General features: G+C 37.3%; 1 protein-coding gene across 1 annotated transcript in view; it reads left to right on the forward strand.

Annotated features, from left to right (window-relative positions):
• The window catches only part of DCC (DCC netrin 1 receptor), a 1105377-nt gene extending 1088576 nt beyond the window's left edge, over nt 1-16801 (forward strand). The window contains exons 28-29 of the mRNA XM_087439250.1: nt 8306-8448; nt 11582-16801. Of these exons, the coding sequence (XP_087295376.1) occupies nt 8306-8448; nt 11582-11671 (233 nt within the window). The 3' untranslated portion in view covers nt 11672-16801. The remainder of the gene's footprint in view (nt 1-8305; nt 8449-11581) is intronic.
• The last annotated feature ends 603 nt before the right edge of the window (nt 16802-17404 follow it).

Below are 17404 nucleotides of genomic sequence, written 5' to 3' on the forward strand. Positions count from 1 at the left end.
GGTACAATGGTGACAGAAGACTCATTAGTAGAAAAAGCTTCCCTTATATGGCCCTTTCTATCTTTAAAAATGTAAACAAACCCAAGAAAAGAAAGATGATACGCTACTAACAGTTTGTAACTAGTTAAATTATTGGATCATTTTCCATCATGGGGGAGAATGTCAGGCTATATGAGACTCTTGGTGTCTCATATTGGGTGTGTGTAGAAAGAAAGGTATGCGGGACAGTATGTGGGGACATAACCCAAAAGGAAGAAGGGTTACAGAAGGAGAAAAGATATTTGAAGACAATTTTCGCCCTTTGCATGACTCAAACAAAGGCAAACTCAAAAACCATGTACTATATTTATTATTCTTTTCCAAGACATCAAAAATTTCCACTTCTATGATGCTATGACGTTCCTGTTTACATTGGTTCACCACTTAGATGGGAACAAGTCTAACTGGGATCAAGGTAGAAAAGAGAGCAGGAATATGTAGATTTATTCTTTCTTCTACCTCTCTTCCCTCCTCAGTACCATCTCCCACGATGACTGTGGTCGTCTCTCCTTTTCTCTCATTCTTACTCTCTTTTTCCCTTTCCAGCACTAAGAATATCTTGTCCACTTCACTCTGCTTTCTGTCAAAGCTTACTTTGTAGAATTTTATTTTTATTCTATTTCATCTAAGAAAGTATATATACTTTAACAATAATAGTAGTCAAACCCCACTTACCAGCTTAATGCCCTTTGAGCAAGTCCCTTATCTTTTTGAACTTTGACTTTCCCATCTCCAAGATGTGAGCAATAAGATGTTTCAAAAGTCCTCTTTTAAAAAACGTGCAAAACAATGTAGGCAAAGGTGTTTTATTATAGTTTATGTGCCTGTAGCAGAGGCAGAGGGTGCCTAAGTTTTACCCTTTCTCTCTCTGGGTTCCAGTTCATGGAAATAATAGGAAAAAAAAATTGCTGATACCAAACAGGAATCAAGGATCCCAGAGAATCATGGTGCCCTGGAATATCTGGGTAGGGATACCTGGGAGACCTCTTCCTCTGTTCCTGACTACAGGACTGTGGGGCTCACCAGCTGTGAGCTAGAACAGGAGTGGAGACCTGCTGGCCCCTCTGGAGTCAGGCCTTGCCTTATTTGCGTAACAAATGCAGCCCTCCGAAAGTTCAAGGCCAGAGAGTTTGGAATCTTCCATGTCAGAGCACAGGCAGGTTTAAGAACTTGGGTAGTGACCATTAGCACATTAATCCTACCCTCCCACCTTTCACAGAGAGGTGGCTTAATGAAAGCCACATTACTTGTCACTCAGAGCAGTCCCCGCTTCCAGGAGTAGAAAGGGGCAGAGAGAAGGGCAGGAGCACCTTATTAATACATCCTCAGTGTTTTCCTTATCTTTGAGAAGAAACAAGAAGGTTAGAAGAACACAAAGCTTCTGCCCCAGAAGTGGCATTTAAATATCTTTATCACCCTTAGAAAATAATACATATTGTAGACTAACTGCTTTAAGATTGAAAAACTTATCTATTTGAAATTCTATCACTTATGAGGAATGCCTGAGGCTACCATATTTAGGTAAATACAGCTACTCTCTTTTTGTTCAGTGTCTTGGGACATGAAAAGATAGAGAATATTACACAAAGTTTTCCATGTACATATTTCTTATTTCTTGCAGAACGTCAAAAACTCCTTGCGTGTGAGAAGTGTATATGACTATATGGCACCTCCATATTTCCCCAGACAACCTGAGCACAGAGTAATTACTTCAAAATAAGTACATGTTAGAATAATATTGTGGTTCACGTGGAAATTGGACTGAGAGAGTCTATTTTGTTTGTCAGGCATCACAGAATGTGTCAGAGACAAAGTGGAGATGAGACGCCAGGCCTCTTCAAAGCTACCCATTTTAACTTTATTCTTAAGGGTGAGGGAGTGGAAAATGAGACAGGATATAGGAAAAAGTAGATAAGGATGTGAAAATTAATATTGAAATCAAAATCATGCTACACATTGGCCTCTGATTTGACCCAGGTGAGTCTGTTCACTCCATTCCTGCTGTAGTTTAAACTAACATTTCTCACCAAGCGTCATTTTACTTGGGAGAACCCTCTGCAGGAAGATGCTAGCGGGAGTCTGCACCTGGCCGTCATATATTATGTACCTAATGAGAAAATGAGATGTTTAATAACTGTACTGTGAAAATAAAGCTTAAAACAGTAAATTCCTGCTGAGGCTGCTCCTCTCCACCTGATGAGCACCGCTGGCCCATCTCAGAACTCCAGCAACATTTGTATCTTCCCCCTTAGTGGGTCCTGCTGAGGACAGAAACATTAAAACCAGAGCAACATTCACTTAATTAGTTGTATATCAATGTAAACCCTTTTATTTAGCATATCAACCTCATGTGTTCCACCTAAGGGTCTCCTGAAATGCTTCTTCAACATGCACCCTGGGTAGAGGAAAATCTATAGTGGTTTCAGGTTGAGCATTTGTAAATTCAAATTTTTCAATTAATCATGGATCATTTAAACTCATAGTAATTTAATACTGTTTACTTTTATTTGAGTTGTATGTTGTTAGTTTGAAATAAAAAAACAAAACAACCATAATTATTGTTATGGTTTTCCATTAGTAATATTAAGAGAAAACGATAGAACCTTTTGTCTGGGAAGCAGCAGTTTAAAATCCAATTATTGTAACTTACGAGTTAAGAATTCACTTGGTGGAGATTTCTTTGAATTCATTTTTACCAATGGATTCACTAATGCTTCCTAAATCTTAAAGAAAGTAAAGAAATTCAAATGTAAAGTTAAGTATAGGTAGAATAGCTATATTCTCCGTCCTTGTATCCTTTTTATAGCTAATAGCTTAAAGATTAAATTGTTTAACCTTTATAGATATCAAAAAAATCAAGACCCAAAGGAATTAGTCTATTGGGCTAAAGTCACAAAACTATGACTGGGTCTCGTAAGTCCCAGGCTAGGACTCTTCCTCAATATTTGGATATTTGCTTGCGCGCTCATTCTGTGCTTGGAATTCATGTGTAGATCACACTCATTTTACCTTTGTGGGAAAAAAAAAAGGTAAATAATACAGGAAATCAAAAACCTTTGTCATGAAAATCAGCTTGGTCTTCAGGATCAGGAACCCCTCATCTCTCAAGGCCTGTCTGCAAAGAGAAGGGAGACTTTTCAATTGCTCGGAGCCCCGGTGCTGGCCCTCTTCTCACTTTCTGCCACCCTCAGCTTTGCTCACCTCCCTCTGAAAGTGACATGGGTTATCTTGATCACATTCTGAAAGTCATTCTTCATATTTGAGAGTGATCACAGATGATCTTGACTGCCGGGCTATGATTATATTAAATTAACAGCTGGGAGCCATGGAAAGGATTCTTTTAATTTTTGTTTTTCTTCTTTTTTTTTTTTTGCTTTGATATATTATACTGATAATGCTCTTAGAAGTTGCATTGAAATTATTCGTGTTTAAACCAATTATCAACATAAGTTCAATTCTCCAAAACAAATAAATGAATATAAAGCCTTCTCTATAGGCTACTCCCTAGATCTACAAAAATAGGAGAAGCTGTCAAAAATTCTATCATTTCTTGACATTGAAGAACAAGAGTTTAATACTCTGAAGTAAATGCTTTTTCTAATTGCTACTGTTTCCATTAGTTCTTTGGTAGGATAAGATCATGGCTCTCTTCCAGTGTGTCAAAACACCATCGGGCATAGCAAAGGTTACCACGCCTTAAAGCAGCTCATCATGGAGAAGGAGCACTCAAAGAATGTGGGGGAGGTTTGGGGCTGCAAGAACAAAGTTGGCTTTTAAACTGGTTTCTGAGGGCAGTGTAGAAAAGGCCAGAGAGCAACAGAGGAAGTGTGGCAAAGCCCCATCTGCAACTGAAATCCAGAAACATTCAGTATGGAGGAATGGACTCAGGATAAATGGTCTCCCAACAGTAGCAATCCATCAGCAGGTGAGAGGCAGCAAGATGGTTCCCAATCTTCAGATTGGGACTGAGCTCCCAGCCACCATTTACAAATCCAATTGCCAGATGATTACACTGCTTTCCTGCTTGAACATAGTCCATGCCATGAGACTGGTAATTTTATATAGAGATGTTTGCTTAGTTTGAATGGTGTAAAAAATGGATTCAGAATTTAGCGTTTTGGGAAAGCTGCCATAAGGTCCTCAGGCATGAGGTGAAGGATTAAAGGATTAAAATCTCTTAGCCCCATGGAAGAATAGGGATGCAGACTAGAAAATCAAGACAGGAGCCAGTAATACATAGTGAACTATGAGTACATAAGTGAAGAAAAAATTATAGCTTTGTGAGCTTATAAGGACCCAGGCTTCACCAGTGTCCAAGCTTAAAACATCTGAGGTTCAGAGTAGAAAATACTGAATCTACCCAAATACAAACATAGCATAGAGATGGAGTTAATGCACACCCAAGAGCAAGGCTGTCAGCTTTCCAGCACAGGCTGTTTTCATGAGAAACTTTGTTTTAAAACATCTATTCTCCTTTGCTAAAGGGCAATTTTGAGACCAAAGATGTCTTATTGGCTATTGATAAATCTTTCCTGGGAAAGAAATTCTTTTCTTTAACACATCATTCACGAAAAGGAAAGAAAAATATTTAAGGCCATGTGGTACATCAGGTAAACCGTGTTAATAACAAACTCTAAGAAATTGTTCAAATTCTTCTCTTGTACTGGAATTTTATTGAAATTAATTCTACCTTGATCTCTTGATCTCCAGAGACCTCAGTGTTCTCTTCAACAAAATAAAGGGAAGGTCACTAGATGAACTCCAAGACCCCTCAAGGTTCCAGCATTCTAAATTTCTTTGAATCTGTGAATATTACTTGAAAAAAGGAAGTCACTTGATGTTTAAACACTTTGTGTGGTATTTGATCCGAGACAATGTCTTCAATGCCTTTTGTAAAACACACAGTCTTGTATATGTTCAACACTCAGTAGGTTCTAAATGTATAACTGTTACCTGGACACTAGAGACAATCAATTATTATAATGATCTTCTTTCTAATTGGTTTGAGTTATGGTACTCTTTAGGCATTCCTGTATCTTATTATAATAATACAAGTGTTTCACACACAGTATCATACACTGTGGATCTGCCCAAGTGTTTAGGATCCTAGGCAGAATATACACCATCAGAATATATTTTTATAGTGAGAACTGCAATTTCTTTATATGCAAAACTGCAAAAAAAAAAAAGTAGTCAAATAAATATTAGGGAATTTTATAGAACAGTCTGATAAATTCTAAAAGAATCTTTATTCTTATATGTTTCCTAGTATAAAACAGGCACAGGCCTGTTTGAATTTCCTACATAACAAGCTGCCCGTGCCATTTACTTGTTCTTGTGTCGTTCTCTTTGTAGATATCTATGTTAAAGTGAATTGATTTGCAATATGTGTTATGGTTTCTCATAGTTGAATTAAGTTTTAATTTAAAGGGAAAAACAAACCCTAATGAACTCCAACATTGATTTAAACTACTTTTATTACAATGTTATTTAAATGTATACAAACATAAAACTTGGCATAACCTTTATAAATCTGTAGCTCTTATACGATGTTATAAAACCACACATTGAATGTGTTTGTGTTAATAGTATATTTTTCATAAATAGTTTAGTTTATTTAAAAATTTAAAAATTAAAAATTAAAATATAAATAAAATAAGTAGATTTCATCATCAAGGAAACTCAAGTCAAAATTGTAGCAAAGAAACGTCACAATAAAAGGTATGTATAGGAAGTTTTAATTATTAAAATGCAGCTGCTCTATTAAACATAGGGAAGGAAGAGATGGCTCATGGAATGTGCTAGGAGGAACAGCTTTCCGTGGCAATAAAGCTAAACTCAAGTTTAAGCAGAACACTGTGAACATTCTAGAATGGTATATAAACATAATTCAGAAAATACAACTCAAAGCAGGAGTTCAATAGATACATTCTCAAGGTTCACCAGTACTCTATGAAAATTCCTCTTTAAACTTGGTGCTTTCATTCAAGTAATCATCTACAATATTAATGTGAATTACACCTGTTGGACCATCTGGAGGACCATTTGATAGCATTGCTTTGCCAGGGTTTTTAGTGCCTGCCTTTGTATCGGGGTTTACAGCTAAGTTGGCTCCTGGAACCCTGTGTTTATAGTTAGAAGCTAAAGACAAAAGGATAGAGGTAGACTTAGACAATGGTTTGTTCATATCCAATGAAGACCAGCTGGCATTACATTCTCTGGAAGAATGAAGGTTTGCGTATTGGCCAACCAGAGAAAATTGGTAGTGAGAATGTATACAAACTCAAAATGACTTGTGACATAGCAGTCAGTACCACATTTATATGGCTATTATTTTGTTTTAGCCCCAAAACCTCATTTATCACATTAAATTAATGATGTTAATTCAAATTATACTATTTGTATACGACTTTGCTCTTCAATTTTAGACATTTAACTTTGGTTTTATAGCATAGTATAAGAACTACAGATTTATAAAGGTTATGCCAAGTTTTATGTTTGTATATATTTAAATAACATTGGTATAAAAGTAGTTTAAATCAATGCTGGAGTTCATTAGGGTTTTGTTTTTCCCTTTAAATTAATATTTAATTCAACTATGGGAAACCATAATACAATAAATAGCATCTACCTTCAAGTTACTTATAGTCTTTGAACCAGAATTCATGTTCTTTTACATCGCTTCCTCAAAAAGCTCACTTAAATTGGATGGACTGGATCAACATATCAATGACAAAACCTTAATTTGCTCAATGGAATTGGATAGATCTTGGTGCAAACCCTTACTCTGCCTGCCCTTTTCGAAATGTGTGAACTTGGGCAAGTTGCTTAATTTCTCTCCACTTTGGCATCCTCATATGTGATCTAGAAATATAATATTTAGCGGGATTGTTTTGACATTTAATATTAATAATAGCTAGCTCTGTTTGAATTAGTTACAGGTATCAGCTGTTTTACATACAGGATCTTATTTAATCCTCACAAATTATTATCATTCCCATTTTACAGATGAAGAAACAGCAAGGGAAGTTAAGTTAGTTGACCAAAGGATTACATAGCCAGTATATAGGTGAGCATTCCAGGATCTGAATGCGAATTGGACTGATAAATTTGCAATTTTTCCCCACTATGTTATTTTGCTTGGAATGAACTAAAGCACTTAGCATAGGTCTAGAGCTTAGTAGACACTCCATAAATATAATTTCCTTTCTTAAGAAAATGATTCATGTTTGTCTTGTCTCTATGTCTCTTCTCATCTGAGCTACCAAAAACTTAAGACCACTTTCTAGTGATAAATCATTCCAACTGCAGACTTTTGTTCCTTGAAGTTTAAGAAAAGAGTGAAAGGATATAAATATGAAGGAATTACATGCCAGGCCATGGTATAAGAAAGAGCACTATGGTGCTTTTGTTAGGATTTATCGTTTATTTTGCCTAACATGTAGAAAATTGCTGGCCTACTAGATTATTTGCATTATTTATTTTCCAATATGCAAATGCCCCCTATTTTTCTGATTGTAGAATAACTTTTGAGTTTTATTAACTAGGATTATTGTTCCAAAGTGTGGTCAAAACAACTTTTTCCCCCCAAAATATACAGTACATACTGGGATCATTAGAACTCAAATATCATCCCTGATGATAGAAGAGAACTGACGCAAACTTCTTTCCATGGCTTAGTTCAATACCTTCTATGCTGAGGTCTTGGTCACAATGCTAAGAATGACAAAAGTCCTTAGTTATGTGAGCTATACTAGCTGATTCAATAAGCCTTTATAAAATTTTTATTTTAGGCTATAGGGGCAGAGTTATCTAACACTCATTTGTAGACCAGAGTGACCATCTCTTTCAACTGCACAGATATTCCTTGGTGCTGTTAAACAATTTAGGGCTTACTTAGGTGGTTTAGCACAGGGCTTTCTGGCCCAAAGCTGAGACTGGCACAAAATGAGCTTACCTGACACTTTATAGAGTGTGATGAACAGTCCAGAGGTCCCAGGCAACATTTCACAGCATGATTTGGAATCCACTTGAAATTACATATGACTAGTGGAGCATCATCTGGAGAGTCCTAATCAGAATTTGTCTTCCATTCAGTAGAAATAAAATGAGCCCATTCAATTGTGTCAGAATTCATTTCTATACTACAGAATGAACAATAACCTAAAATCAATGCCAACTCACTGGAGTTGGCTTACACGCTTGACAGATTGTTCCTCAGAATGTTTTGTACATTACTTTGATCACTCTGTGTTTTATATTTCAGGGCCTACTCTTCCCAAGACTCATGTTAAAACAGCCTCTCTTGGGTTGGCTGGAAAGGCAAGATCTCCTTTGCTTCCTGTATCTGTGCCAACAGCCCCTGAAGTGTCCGAGGAGGGTCACAAACCAACAGAGGATCCAGCCAATGTAAGGGCATCCTTGAAATTCATGCTGCATCAGGTGAAGCAGTGACTAGCGCCATACTTAAAGGCAATCTTAAGAATACAAGTAGATGACTACAGAATGTGTGAATTTACATACATACTTACATAATATATAATATATATATCTATATATGTGTGTATGTACATGTATTCCCTTTCAATGGGCTGAAATACTTCGGCATATCTGGAAATAAGACTATATAATTAATCTTTAAAATGAAAAAACTAAAAACAAAAAGCTATACTCTGAGGGGTTTTATGAAGTTATCATACATGTCACTCTAAAATCATAAAATAGCCTGGAAATATAGAATTGAGAAGAAGAAGATACAAAATGAAGAGAAACGAAGGAAGGAATTTAAGACCAAAAAAGGAGAAGGAACTGACATATTTAGAAAATAAGAGGAGAAAGCTTATTTAATGAGAGAAAGTTTACTAAAGGAAGAAGCTAAAAAGTTATCACATAAAAGACTCAGAAAGAAAATCAAAGGAGATTAAAAAAGAAATCTAGATTTTGGGAGAGCAACCTTTCCCCCAAAAATTCACTGTAAAGGAGATTTAAAAAGACGTTGCCTAAAGGCAGAGGTTTAGAAAATTCTAGGTGGTTCTGAATAAAATTCAAGAGAAAACATTTAAAAGAAGGCCAAGGAACTAACATATCAGATACCTTTAAAAGTCAGAGTACTGGAAAGGGAAAAAAAGATTAAAAAAACAGATGAGAATCATCTCATTTGAATGAACAATAATTTTTTCTTGACTTTTATTGTTTTCAGTATGACAACCAATAAAATATTTTAACTACGTGGGAAACCAAGGAGTCTGGATATACGTGTGTGTGTGTGAATGTTTGGCAGAAGTATGTTATATAAGTAACATAATTTTTGGATGCTTAAAAAAGATTCAAATTTATACGAATCTAATGCACTACTTTGTCAGGATGTAGCTGTTAACAGCAATATTTGTGTAATCTCAGGGTTGTTGGCCATATCTCAAATCAGATCAAACCCCTAAATTTATATAATTATCTCATCTCATAAAGAATCATGGCAGGTGGGCCATTTTTGCATTTAAAGTTGATTTTAAAGAGTGACAGCCAAAGGTATAATATTAACAGCAGTAAGAAATATGTATTAAGAGAAATAGAGAAATGTGGTCTAGATCAGCACTATCCTATAGAAATATAATGTGAACCTCATGTGTAATTTTAAATTATCTAGGAACCACATTAAAAGATGTAAAAATAAATAGGTGATATGAACTTGAACACTACCTTTTATCTAACCCAATATTTCCAAAATATCATCATTTCAACATGCAATAAATATAAAAAATTGTTAATAAGGTATTTTATACTTTTTGTACTAAGCATTTAGAATCCAGTGTGTATGTTATATGTACAACAGATCACAATTCAGATAGCCACATTTCAAAAATCCAATAGCTACACGTGGCTGGTGGTTACTGTATTGGACAATGAGCTCTAGATAATTCAATAAAAACAACCCAGTCAACTAAGACAACATTTTGGGAAAGGAGTTACCAACTAATCACCTCATTTCAACCTCCCTCCTCACATATAAAGCAGTCTTTTGAGCCAAATTGGCTACTTTTCAATCCCTGTTAAACTCTGAAAATTATGTAGTACATGACCAAATCATTCATTAGCATGTTGAGATTCCTATAAGAAGGACCGTTTCCAATATGTTTAGTACCATGCATTTTGAGCTGTTTCTCTAGTGGCTGGAGTGAGTTTGTGCCTATGGCCCCATATAATCCCCACCAGTGTTCTCTTGGGATCAAGGGTACTTATTTGTCAGGATTAGATATACATTCTGACCATGGTACTGAGTAGTGCTTCCTGGCCTATGCAGAGCTAGAAATCATGACTCAGGCCTCATTGGTTCAATAATTTAATCAAGTGAAGGGGCTACCCAAGAATAATCAAGTATAGCAGGTTTACCGTATGTAACGGTATGTTACCATATGTAACATACAAAGGGTATGTTGAGAAAGGAAAAAAAGAAACTAACATTTTTTGAGCACTTGCTGCTCACCAACACTGATTTGTTGAATCCTCCCAACTACCCAATGAGGCAAGCTTGCTATTCTTATTAACAAATAAGGAGACAGACTCAAAAACAGAACTGGGATTCAAATCAACAGCACAGTCTCGGTACTCTTCCTCTTGTTCCCCTCACTGACTGACCGTCAAAATTACCTGGGAAGCTTTAAAAGAAAAAAGAGATTCTAGCCTTACCTAGACCTACTGAATAAGAATTACTGAGGCTAGTGAAGGGAATCTGTGATAACTAGTAATCCGGTATTACCAATGACACGATTCTGGTGGCTCACACAGTGAGTGAGAGTTATAGGGAGTGTGTTCACCAAGACTTCTGCAGTTCAGCCTCTTCATTTTATCCAAGATCAGATTGTGCTGTAAGGTTACCTTCATAACTATGCATAGAGGCAATTCTGGTTTGGGATGATAATTTTGTTTCCATACGCAAACTAAAGTCATAATCCTCAGATCTGTCATTGATCAAAGCAAAGCCCATCGACCTTCCATTTTGATACAAAAATGTGCCTATGTTGCGTTACAAAGAAAAGAAAACTGGTAATGTAAATTCTGTTTATATTCTGATGGGTGATCTAGGAAAAGAAAAAGGAGCTAACGTATTGAAGGTGCACTGTGTGCTAGACACTGTGATAGGCACTAAATATGTCACAGGAAGCTCAGAATAGCCTATGAAATAGATTTCGTCATCATCATTTTATAACTGAGGAGAACTATACATCAGAGAAGTTCACTAACTTCTCCAAGACCACACAGCTAGTGATTGGTAGAACTTGATTTGAAACAAGATCTGTTTGACTCTAAAGCCTTTTCCTCATCACGAGGATGAAGTCATTGAAACAGTATGCAGTCATTCATCACTACCTCTTTTATTACTAGCATCTGCATTCAATGATTATATTCGGAGCACAGGCCCTGTCTATGGGCCACTGTGTCATGCTTGAGAATACAGAGTGAACCAACTAGACATGGCCCCTGCCTTCATCAAAGGAATGTATTGATATTCACCTGTAGTAACTCTTTGCTCTCGTTGTCTCTGTAGGTGTATGAACAGGATGATCTGAGTGAACAAATGGCAAGTTTGGAAGGGCTAATGAAGCAACTTAACGCCATCACAGGCTCGGCCTTTTAACATGTATTGTTCCACTGATGAGGTGAATTTTCCAGGAACTCTGCAGCATACTAATTACCTAGAAACAGCACACCTGTGTCCAAGAACTCTAACCAGTGTACAGGTCACCCTTAAGGACCACTCAGTTATGGAAGATCCTGAAGCAGTTCAGAAGGAATAAGCATCCCTTCTTTCATAGGCATCAGGAATTTAAAAATGATGACTATGGGGTCCCTAAACGAAAGCAAAGATACATCTTCACTGCAATGTCAAACCTGAAGCTGCTAGAATAGTCCTGGGTCTTTGCCGCTGCAGTGATCACACTGTCATAACTAATGCTTATGTTTTCCTTCCATCGCGGTCTGTCATTTTCGCTATGTGTAGGTCTAGTCTTACAAAATGCAAGTGCATCATTTAAGCCTGTACCATGCCATGGCAAATCAGTACAAGCTCACTATTTTGTTTTCAACTTCAAAGTACAAAGCACCCATGGGAATTCTCTCACTACATAGCACCAAAGGATTGGATGTTTTCCTGACAGCACAAAAAGTAAATAACAAACAAGAGGTAGCGAATGCTTATGTTTTGTAACTCAGTCATTCATCCTGCACAAGTGGTGGATATTAGCAAGTGGCTGTGAAATTCACCCTTTTTAGCAAGTATTTATAAATTCACCCTTGGTTAACATTTATGACTGGAGAACAGGAACATAACAATCTTCAACCAGTGGCATCCTGCCAGCAGCAGTCCATTTCCTAAAAGAGGATACAATATGCAATCTTCTCAGACACACGGTATTTATGTGCTTAAGCTTGTAATAGGACACTTTTCAATTTGGGTGGCTTTTGTGCCACACCACACTGTGATGACGTTTCAAAACTTCACCAAGGCCGTCTTCCTCAGGAGTCTGGCCAGAAGAGTTCCCCCCTCTGCCCTGTCCCTCTCTGATTTCTCCTTGGCAGCCAGCCTTGGATGAGGTGGCCAGCTCCATACATCCCATGGCCTCTTAACCAACATCCCTGTAACCCTCTGCAGATATGGCAGACTCCCTGAGAACAGGCCCTGAGGAAGGGAAGGAAAATAGAAGGCAGTTTCAGACAGTACCTTCTCTTGAGTCATGTCACTTCCGCCAACAGGGTCCTCACTGACTCAGGGCAGTATTGGTAAGTGGCAACCACCAAGCCCTGTTGTCGAAAGAACCTTCTACACCATTGCTTGCCCAGAGTCAGAGAGGAGCAGAGAGAAGTCATCTCTTGACACTTCTGACACATCATTAATCCAGTGGATGCGTTTCAAAGCTGCATCTTCATTGTGAGCTAGAATTTTAAGCTTCTATTGCCATGTTTATTTACAGCTTGGAACTAGGTGAAATTAAGAACATTTTGTGTGCATCCTTTTAGTTTCTAAATTTTCAGCTGCATTTGGAGTTAATCCCTGTTTATGCAGCTGAATTGCCAAAAGGAAGCTAGTTTGCATATTTATCAGTTAGACAACTTGAAAATCCAGTAAGAGAGTTTTAACTGAACTATTCCTTTCCGCTCTGCCTTTGATTTCAAGCTTGAGTAGGCCATCATTTTAAAAGAGCATGGAAGGGGTAGGATCTTTACAACCTAATAGCTCCTTTTATTAGGTGGGTAATTATATATGAATCCCTGAATGAAATATTTTGAGCAAAATGGCACTGTAACAGAAGTAATAATTCAGGTTATTTTTTTACAGTTTTATGTCGGGAAGGAAATCTGATGTCAAAGAGAGGTCTTGTTCAAATGGTTCATTAGAAAATCTGGTCCATTTGTGAAATTATTCCTTCAACAAGAGTGCATGTTCAATTTACTAAGATTTTCCTGAAGTCCTCCCGAAGAGCTATGTGATGTTATTCTTTGGAGCAGATTGGTCTTGTAAAACATCTGGGCGCTTAGGTAGACAACTCTCCACTGACCTGGAACAAGGCATTTCCTAACATAATATTGAATCTTGCAGAAATAATCCATTACTTCAGAAAAGAAAATATACATTAGGCTACCTTTACCTTCTTGAGATCCTACAATGGCTTCTTCTTTTTAATACTCACAAACAAGGAACATTCTCTGAAGGCAATTGACATTCAAGGAAGGTCATCCTGAGTGCTCAGTTTGGAATGGACTGCAAATCTCAGATTTCAGGGATTGAGTCTCATCTTCAATCTGTAGACTATAGCTGCACAAGCAAGAGAACTAGCATTTTCACAAAATTCTAGATGCCTCTAGTCAAAGTCAATGACCTTAGGAAATAAAATGTTTAAAATACATGAAAATATGATTATTTGTTTTCAGTGAGAGATATATTTCTGCTGCATGCTCTTGAAATTCTCTCAAGAGACTCTTGTGTGATATACCCAATGGTTTTAATATGCAGTGACTTTACCACAACTCTGCTCCCCACTCTCTCCAATAGTTCACATATGTATACAACTGCCTGCCCAAGTTTTCAGGCAACTTTTTAATCTCCCAGTCTCCTGATCTCTTGACAAGAAGCAATCTGTGAATACTGCAAGATAGCCTCTATTTTGTTCCTATTCTGAGTCTGGTTCATGACATACAGGCTCTTTAAGCTCATAAATCTCTCTGACTCCCATAGCGCCATGCTTGACAGCAAACCAGCAGCTCTGCTGCCAGGACTCATTTCTTCCTGAAAAAGAAGAAAATAAAACTTGGCAGAGCATGCTCAGGCCTCTCCTGCACTGTGCTGAACTGTCAGGCAAGAGCCTCCTCTTGAAAAAATTCAGTGTTTTTCTTTTGTATTTCATACTGATAAGAAAGCTATTTTCTTTCCTCTAGAAATTTCTGTATTTGTTAAACTCACAAAAATGCAGATAGCTCAAAATTCATACAGCGTATTTGGAGGATGCTCTAGCCAAAAGTGAAATATTTCTTAGTGATTCACGTCCAATACGAAACCAGTCATAGCTACCTCTTTGTAGAACAGAACTATAAGCTTCTAAAATATTTCAGTAATGGAACTTGACATTTGGGTATTATAAAATGCACACTCAGTTAAAAAATCTGAAAAAAAAAAGAACATACCAAGCTAGGGATATAAGAGATAAATTTATTAAGGCTTCTTGTAGGGGTTGGATATAATATTATTCTCTTCAAATAAGACTTGTTCAAAATGACATGTATGTTCAGTCCTCTGCCTTGGTAAGAGCTACGAAAGGAGAGCTGCCTAGCATGACAGTGTCATTCCAGGCAATATTTGGAAACTGTAAAGTTTGGCACTCATTGGCTTTTCCAATAAAGAATCTCTAAATACAGGTCTTTCTGGAAGGCTTCATAGTGTGTGCTTGAAGATGGTTGCTCATTCTTATCCATCCTTTTGAAACATCTGTCTGTTGACTTTGTTTAAAGAAACATCATTCGGTCGTCTCCAAATTTAAGAGTGCCTCATATATAGCAGCTGGAGTATAATTCATACAAAAAAAGGTCACCTCTAAAGAGATCACCTTACCATTTTAGATAAAATTGTATCCCAGATTCAGACTTCTTGTAGCTTTAGAACGTCCATTTCTAGTCCATGAGAAAGAGAAAAACAGAAAAATTCCCTAGTTTTAAGTGTGTTTATAGAAAACAAAATCATCTGAACTTTAAAATAGATGTGGAGCAAGTTTGCTTTCCCTCCCCCAACCAGTTTACTTCGTGCAATCACAGAACATCCTGAGGCCAGAGGTTAGTATCCTAGCCTGCTCATAACCATATACACAATACACAGCCCACCACATTCTAAAGCAGCAGAAGTGGTTGTACATTCAAATCTACAACCTCTCTCTTTTGTTAATCGCTTTTCAGAAATCAGTGTAATATTATACAGACAAGCTTTTCACTTGATTCCAATGTTTTAAATTAAATTGGATACTTTGGAAAATCATAGATATTTTGTATGATATTCCATTCCATTGAAAAATATGTACTCCCACGCCTCAATGTACCTTACTATCCAAATATCTACTTCTAAAAGGTACTCATTCTGAAAAGAAATGCCTGAATATTTCCTGGTCAGTGAGGTTATAGAGGAGACCAAATACCACGCCCGTATCAGCAAACGAATATTACTTCCGGGCTCTCCACTGCCTTTATGGATGACATTCACCTGGCGGACTTCTAGTCGCACTCTCTGAAGGAGTTCTTCTCCTGCTCTCAGTAGAGAGCCTTTGTACATTGTCATTCTATAATTTTTTGTTGGTTGGAGAGCAACAGCAAAACTCTGCAAGATATCGTAAACACAGCCTCATGGGCCGAGGGATCTCACTGTGTGCTGAAAGTGTATTTTCAGATGCAAGAAAGGAATGTTGGGGAGGAGGAAAAATGCTGTTTTTTATTATTGTAGGGTAAACCTGACAATTCTGAACTTTGTGAATTGTCAGCTTGTTTGGGGGATGGGTGGGGGGGATGGGGTGTACTTTTTATAAGTAATATTTAATTTATTATTTAGAGTGGCTTCTTTTTGGATAATTTATGATAAAAAGGGAGATCCGGTTGGGAATCTAGATACGGCTGTTAAAGCTGTAGTGTTCCATATCTCAGAGGGACCACTTTGGAAATGAATTGTCCATGTCTGAGTATGAGGATATGTCTAGGCAAAGCCTCCACTGAAGTTTCATCATTACCGCCTTCTCTCTTTCCAGGGTCATTCAAACAAGATAACACCAAACCTAAAATATTCTGATAGCATTTGCAGATCAATGCTACTTATTCTCTCAAAGGGCTTTGCAATTCAAAAAACTTGTTAGTGTGCTAGTGATAGGTTTATTTGGTAGAAATGGGTATACTACAGCTTTAACTAGCCTTAGTGGAGAAAGAAATTTTTTGTTGCTACAAAACACCTTAAAAAAAAAGGTATTTTGAGCCTACAAAGACTTTCTTTAAGTTGTCAGACTCTAGCCTTGTTAACCAAATTAGACTAGTGATTGCAATATTTAAGTGTAAATCTTGTTCTATGAGAAAGGAAACTTGCTTACCGTTTAAAACAATGACTGTTTCTACACACGATCTTGTATACTATTACACGAGGAAAAAGGGGTTTTGTAATCACGTAGAACAGTCTCATATTCATTTTTTATAGAAATGTTATTCCAATGGTGCATTTTTTGTTTAATAAATAAAGTTTTGATACAAAGTTGTTTCTTTGCTTGTATTTATATTAAATGGCTGACACTAAATGCTCCTGACCCTAATCCCTGCCTGTGTATTCTTATCCTCAGGATACATATGGCCTTTTTTGACGCTGTTGGTACCCTGCCATATCCCCTTGGCTCCTTATACCGTTTTCATGCACATGCCTGGTGTGCTTTCAATCCCAACAGCCAATACTCATGTCTTTTTGTTGGAGGGCTGCCTCAGGCTGCATGCACAGGAGAGCTGGGAGCACCTGATCAGACCTTACCAATAGCTGATAAATACTCCAGTTCTTTGCCCCTGACTGAGACAACTCTGAGCTGTACCCCAACTTATCGCTGGAGTTCCCCTGCAGGACTGAACCAAAGCAACTCTCTGTGAAGAGAGACTGCTTCACAATATTGCACCCTAGACATCGTACCCTTGTTTGGCTCATCTCCTTTCTCTTTCCCTCTTCCTCCGTTCCTCTAATGGTTTCTCCCAGGAGCACTTCACAATATATCACTTATACGCAAATCTTCATGTCAGAGTGTATTTTTGAGGAATTAACTCAAGACAAGATCCTTCCATCTTTGTTCCCATTTCAACACACCAACACCAAATA

Source organism: Ceratotherium simum, chromosome 14, assembly GCF_057802395.1.
Source record: "Ceratotherium simum simum isolate JZ-2026a chromosome 14, ASM5780239v1, whole genome shotgun sequence".
NCBI lineage: Eukaryota > Metazoa > Chordata > Mammalia > Perissodactyla > Rhinocerotidae > Ceratotherium > Ceratotherium simum.